The sequence below is a fragment of the Colobus angolensis genome, unplaced genomic scaffold (genome assembly GCF_000951035.1).
Source record: "Colobus angolensis palliatus isolate OR3802 unplaced genomic scaffold, Cang.pa_1.0 Scaffold264, whole genome shotgun sequence".
Lineage (NCBI taxonomy): Eukaryota > Metazoa > Chordata > Mammalia > Primates > Cercopithecidae > Colobus > Colobus angolensis.
The window spans coordinates 311510-318936 of NW_012115866.1; the positions used below are offsets into that span (position 1 = coordinate 311510).

Sequence of the window (7427 nt, forward strand, 5' to 3'; positions counted from 1 at the left end):
CAGTGAGCCAAGATCATGCCACTGCACTCCAGCCTGGACAACAGAGCAAGACTCCATCTCAAAAAAAAATAAAAATAAAAATAAAAACTAGACACAAGATTTGAACGCTTCATCAAAGAAGATATAAGGATCGCAAATAAGCATACACAAAATTTTCAACATCATTAGTAATCATTAGGAAAATGCAATTAAAACTACAATGAGACCTGGCTGGGTGGCTCATGCCTACAATCCCAGCACTTTGGGAGGCCGAGGCAGGTAGATTACCTGAGATCAGAAGTTCGAGACCAGCCTGGCCAACATGGTGAAACTCCGTCTTTACTAAAAATATAAAAAATTAGCCGGGTGTGGTGGTGCATGCCTGTGATCCCAGCTATTTGGGAGGCTGAGGCAGGAGAATTGCTTGAACCGAGGCGGAGGTTGCAGTGAGCCGAGATTGTGCCCCTGCACTCTAGCCTGGGTGACAGAGCGAGACTCTGTCTCAAAAACAAACAAACAAACAAAAACACCACAATGAGATACCACTACACAGGTACTAGAATTACTGAATTTTTTTTAAACAAATTTTTAGAGTAAAGTGAGAGCACGTTTATTAGAAAAGTAAAGAAATAAAAGAATGGCTACTCTACTCCACAGCCAGAGCAGCCTAAAATTTTTCACTTTGAAATACTACCACTTCACACACACTAGGATGGCTACCATCAAAAAAACACACAAACAAAAACAGAAAGTAAGCATTGGTGAGGATGTGGAAAAAAATGAAACCCTTCTGTACTGTTGGTGAGAATGGAAAATGGAAATGGTACTGCTGCTATAGAAAAATAGCATGGCCATTCCTTAAAAAAATTAAAACCAGGGCCAGGCGCGGTGGCTCATGCCTATAATCCCAGCACTTTGGGAGGCCAAGGCAGGCAGATCACGAGGTCAGGAGTTCAAGACCAGTCTGGCCAACATGGTGAAACCCCATTTCTACTAAAAAGATAAAAATCAGGCCAGGCATGGTGGCTCACGCCTATAATCCCAGCACTCTGGGAGGCCAAGGCAGGTGTATCATGAGGTCAGGAGTTCAAGACCAGCCTGGCCAAGATGGTGAAACCCCATTTTTACTACAAATACAAAAAAGTAGCAGAGTGTGGTGGCAGGCATCTGTAATCCTAGCTACTTGGGAGGCTGAGGCAGGAGAAATGCTTGAACCCACGGAGGTGGAGTTTGCAGTGAGCCGAGATTGCGCCACTGCACTCCAGCCTGGGCGACAGAGCGAGACTCCATCTCAAAAAAAAAAAAAAAAAATTAAAACCAGAATTATCATATGATCCAGCAATCCTACTTCTGTGTATATACTCAAAAGAACTGAAAGCAGAACCTTGAAGAGATTATTTGCATACCCATGTTCATAGCAGCATTATTCACAATAGCCAAGAGGTGGAGGCAACCCAAGTGTCCATTAGTGGATGAATGGAACAAAATGTGGCATCCACATACAATGAAATGTTACTCAGCCTTTAAAAGGAAATCATGTCACAGACTATAACATGGGTGAACCCTGAAGATATTATACTAAGCACAAGCCAGTCACAAAAAAGACAAATAGTATAGGATCTCCCTCATATGAGGCACTTAGAATAGTCAAACTCATACAGACAGAAAGAAGAGTGGTTGCCAGAGGCTGGTGGGAAGGGAACATGGAGAATTCCTGTTGAATGGGCATAGGATTTCAGTTTTGTCAGATGAAAAAATTCTGGAGATTGCCTGCACAATATGAATGTACATAATACCACTGAACTATACATTTAAAAATGGTTTTAGAAGATACCAAGAAACTACTTTTAAAAAATGGTTAAGATGGTAAATTTTATATTATGTTTTTTAACCACCATTTTTTTGAAACTCTGAAATACCAAGTGCTAGAGCAGATACAGGGTTGCTGGAACTCTCATCCCCTGCTGGTAAGAATGTGAAACAGTAGAGCCACTTTGGAGAACAGCTTGGCGATTTCTTATAAAGCTAAAGTTAATATACACTTACTATATGATCTAGCAATTCCACTACTAGGTACTTACACAAAAACTGTATGTGAATGTTTATAGAATATTTATTCATAATTGCCAAAAGTGGAAACAACCCAAATGTCCATCAACTAACTGATGAATGGATAAATTATCCACATCCATAGAAGGGAATTCTACTCAGCAATAAAAAGAAATGAACTACTGATCAATGCAATGTAGTGGGTTAAATCATGGCCACCAAAAAAGATATGTTCAAGTCCTATCCCCTAGAACCTGTGAATATGATTTTATTTGCAAACAGAATCTTTGCGGATGTAATCAAGCAAAGGTGAGATCACATTGGATTAGGGTAGGCCCTAAATCCAATGACTAGTTCTTTATAAGAGAAAGGAGAGGAAGATTTAGACACAGAGACACAGACAAACAATAAAGGAAGTCGTGTGATGACAGAGGCAGAGAGTACGAGCAAGTGATGCAGCTACAAGCTAAGAACTGCTGCAGTTCACGGAAACTAGGAAGAGACAAGGAGGGATTCTTCCCCAGAGCGTTCATGGTGCTGCTGACACCATGATTTCCAACTTCTGGACTCAGAACACAAGAAAATAAATTTCTGTTGTTTTAAGGCACCAAGTTCGTGGTACTCTGTTACAGCAGCCCTAGGAAACTAACACACACAACAACTCAGATGAATCTCAAATGCAATGTGCTAAGTGAGAGAAAAACTCAAAAGACTATGGACATTTGATTCCACTAATAGGACACTGGAAGAGTCAAAACTACAGATGGTAGTTTCCAGAGGCTGAAGGTGGGGGATGGAGAATACTTACAAAGAGACACAAAGGAAACTTTTGGGGTAATGGAACTATTCTACATCTTCATTGTGGTGGTAGTATGGCATAGAAATGTATACCTAAAAAAGGTATAAATTATATTGTATGTAAATTATACCTCAAAAAATTTACTTAAAAAAAAATCTGTGCTCTGGGACTCTCCTCAGTTTTTCAAGAATTTTTCTCAGTTTGGAAGAGGGCTCCCACCAGTCTAACTGGGCAGAATGTGAAGATCAAAATAAAAATAACAGATTAGCTTCCTCAAGCCCACTCCAACTATGTATAGTGTACTTTCGTTCAATAAATCTGTGCTTTCAATGCTTCAAAAAATGAATAAATAAAAATAATAGATTATAATAGATTGAATAACACAGAAAATCATAAAACCATATACCGAGAGATAAAAAATTAATGTATAGATTCAAAGTTTAATGAAGATCAGGATAAAGTATCTCCTCACAAAATATTTATTCTTTACAAAGGGGAAAAGAGTAACTTTAGAATGGGGAAGTCTGACAGACACGCCACCTTTTTTTTTTTTGAGACAGGGTCTGACTCTGTCACCCAAGCTGGAGTGCTACGGCACCATCTGAGCTCACTGAAATCTCTGCTCTGCAGGCTCAAGCAATCAATCCTCCCACTTCAGCTTACCAAGTAGCTGGGACCAGAGGCGTGCACTACCACATCTGGCCTTTTTTTTTTTTTTTTTTGGTAGGGACAGGGTCTTGCCATGTTGCCTAGGCTGGTCTCAAACTTCTGGGCTCAAGCCATCTGCCTGCTTCAGTCTCCCAAAATGCTGGGAAACAGGCGTGAGTCACCATGCCTGGTGGACACCATCTTAATTAATAAAAGAGAACATCATCATTAATAGGACACATCAAAATCATGTGCCTAATGTAATACCATAACAGCATCACTTCTGTGTTATTCCTGCCAAAGATGCATAGCCTGAATCAAATCACAAAGATACGTTAGGCAGACCCCAACTGAGGGGTTATATCTACAAAAAAACTGGCCTGTAATCTTCAAATGTGACAGGATTACAAAAGTTAAGAGTACTTGAATTAATGTCAAAAATAAAGGGCTGAAAAGCTGTTCCAGACTGAAGGAGACTGCAGACAATAACGGGCATGTGATTCTGAACTGAATCCCTTTGCTATAGATGACAGCAGTGGGACATTTGGTGAATGAGGTCTAAAGATCAGACTGTAATAACGGATCACTGTTAATTTTCTTATCTTGATGGCTGTATTTTGGTTATATGGAACAATGTCTTTCATTGTAGGAAAAACACAGTGAAATATTAGGGGGTGATGGGGCATCAGGTGAGCAACTTATTCCCAAGTGAAAAAAAAGTTATGTCAGCAGGGCACAGTAGTTCATGCCTGTAATCCCAGCACTTTGGGAGGATGAGGTGGGCGGATCACCTGAGGTCAGGAGTTCGAGACCAGCCTGGCCAACATGGTGAGACATTGTCTCTACTAAAAATACAAAAATTAGCCAGGCGTGGTGATGTGCGCCCATGATCCCAGCTACTTGGGAGGCTGAGGCAGGAGAATCGCTTGAACTCAGGGGCTAAAGGTTGCAGTGAGCTGACATCGTGCTATGGCATTCCAGCCTAGGTGAAAGAACAAGACTCAAAAAAAAAAAAAGAAAAAAGTTAAGTGGACTATACTTCCAAGTATTCTGTAAGTTTGTGATTGTTGCAAAGAAAAAAAAAAAAAAAACAAAAACAGTATGAAAAGAATCCCGGGGGGCTGGGCACAGCGGCTCATGCCTGTAATCCCAGCACTTTGGAAGGCCAAGGTGGGTGGATTACTTGAGGTCAGGAGTTCAAGACCAAATTGATCAACATGGTGAAACCTCATCTCTACTAAAAATATAAAAATTAGCTAGGCATGGTGGTGCACACCTGTAATCCTAGCTACTCAGGAGACTGAGGCAGAAGAATTGCTTGAACCCCGGTAATGGAGGTTACAGTGAGCTGAGATCACGCCACTGCACTCCTGCCTGGGCAACAGAGTGAGACTCCATCTCACAAAAAAAAAGAAAAGAATCCTGGGAAGGCCAAGGATTATCATTTTATCCCATTCCCCAATGCAACAGAAGGGGAACATCATAGTAAATTTTATATCCCTCTAAAGTTGACAATGAAGTAGCACAAAATTGGGATCTCAGACACAGCAAACTTGCACAATGTTGTATTTCCTGAAGTATGAAATCCAGCATAAGGCAGAGACCTATGTTACTTGGATACTAAATAACACAGTGGGTTAATATATAAGGTAGTTTGATATATGAAGGTAGATCTCTAATACAGGCAGCAATATGGTAAAGAGTCCATTGTCATACTGAAGACAAGATTCCAGTGTAACAGGGTACAAATATGTTCATGTTATACTTTTTCTAATCACAACTATACTTGGAGTTCCCATTAGCACTTTCAAATTGAAGTCCCCAACTTAAATAATACATTTGGCTTCATTTGACATCATCAAAAAAGTGAACCCAGTTTCTATCACAAAGAAATAAGACAGTGCTTTTAAAATGGTCAGGCATCCAAATAATCAAGTAATGCTTCATCTTAAAGTTTATATCTCAACTTTAACACCAAATCTTAAATTGCATAATTAGAATGACAGGCTCCTAATGTTTCAGAGACTAGGATATCTAAGCAGGTCTAATTCATGTCTTAATAACAGTGCCATATACCATTGTCTGAAACACCAATTCCACATTGTTTTGAACAAGGCTTTCCACTTATATGAATGATGAAAGCACACTAGGACACTGCAGTAATCTAAACTCAATACAGACTACTTATCTGTGCCTTACACCTGCACTGACCCATGTGGTAGCAACTAGCCACATGAAACTAGCGAAATGCAGCCGGTACAAACTAAAGTATGCTTTAAGTATAAAATATGCAACAGATTTTGACTTAGTACACACAAAGGTATGTGAAATTTCTCAATTTTTTTATGCTGATTGCATGTTAAAATGATCACATTTTGGGTATACTGGATTAAATTTATTTTTTATTTTTTCTTTGAGACAGAGTCTCGCTCTGTCGCCCAGGCTGGAGTACAGTAGTGTGATCTCTGTTCACTGCACCCTCCGCCTCCTGGGTTCAAGCGATTCTCATGCCTCAGCTTCCCAAGTAGCTGGGACTGCAGCTGTGTGCCACCACACCTAGCTAATTTTTGTATTTTTAGTAGAGATGGGGTTTTACCATGGTGACCAGGCTGGTCTTGAACTCCTGACCTCAGGTGATCCACCGGCCTTGGCCTCCAAAGTGCTAGGATTACAGGTGTGAGCCACCATGCCCAGCCAAACATTTATTTAAGTAATATTAAAATTATATATGAGAAAGCTACATTTTGAAAAATATAGATATTAAAATTAATCCCACATGTTTCTTCTTTAATGTAGCTACTAGAACATTTTAAATTACGTATGCTTGTGTAATAATTCTACTGGCCAGTGCCGCCTTCAGCCATTTGTGAAATAACACTATCGTATGCTGTAGAAACTATGAGAGAGAGTATTAATGGACTTTCCAAAAAAACTGAACTGTACCTAGGCCCAGCTTATCCTTCAAGATCTCATCTTTGTCTATTTTTTACACTCCATTCAGCTTCAAGAAAGTACATATCTGGAAGTACCTGAAACTCTGACGCACTGCTCCGCAGCTGGCTCACATTTGGTAAGGATCCTCCATGGTACTGTGTAAGGCGCAGTTGCTGAAGCTTCTGAAATTGAACCTGGAAACAAAGTGATTTCAAGAACGTTGAGAGGTAACAGCAAAGATCTAAAGAAGCATCAAAGTATTTTGTAGGGGAACGGTACAAGAATGAAAGTCTTGGTTTCAATTTCTTCTCTACTTAAGTGATCACACCCTCAAGGTTTCCCGGGCTTTCTGGGTTTTGATTACTCTGTTTTCGGAAAGACCTTACCCATGTTCCAAAGGTCCCATATACCATGATAGTAACGTCCTCTTGCAAGGTCTTTGAGTGTGTATGCTTGGACACACTGGCATAATCTTTAACAACAATAAAAGAATTTCTGAAAGAAAAACTAAGCTACTAACCACAACCCTAACACATTAACCGTTTTCCCTTCTTCATGCTCTTTTCCAGCCTCCATTTACATTTCTGGTAAGAACTGCATAGCTGTGATCATAAGATAGATACAACCTAGCATGCTCATCACAAGCCTTTTCTATGCTATTACAGAATAATTTTTAATGGGTATATAACAGTTCTTCTTAATTATTTCCTTAGAACACCTTCCAAAGGGTGATTACTAAATCTCTGGATATGAGCCTTTTGGTGGCTCTCAACATATACTGCCAAAATGCTTTCCCAAACAGTTTACTAATATACATATGAGAAAAGTTTCACCAAAAAAAAAAAAAAAAAAAAACTCATTGACATTGGATATTATCATTAATTGGGGTAAGGAAGGAGGTCAGTTCAATGGCTATAAAATGGCATCCCACCATTTTTTTTTTTTTTTTTTTGAGACAGAGTCTCGCTCTGTCGCCCGGACTGGAGTGCAGTGGCCGGATCTCAGCTCACTGCAAGCT

At 39.7% G+C, this 7427-nt stretch overlaps 1 protein-coding gene across 1 annotated transcript in view; it reads right to left on the reverse strand.

The window, feature by feature from the left end:
- The window catches only part of CRTC3 (CREB regulated transcription coactivator 3), a 131350-nt gene that overhangs the window by 114909 nt on the left and 9014 nt on the right, over nt 1–7427 (reverse strand). The window contains exon 2 of the mRNA XM_011947416.1: nt 6505–6603. Within this exon, the coding sequence (XP_011802806.1) occupies nt 6505–6603 (99 nt within the window). The remainder of the gene's footprint in view (nt 1–6504; nt 6604–7427) is intronic.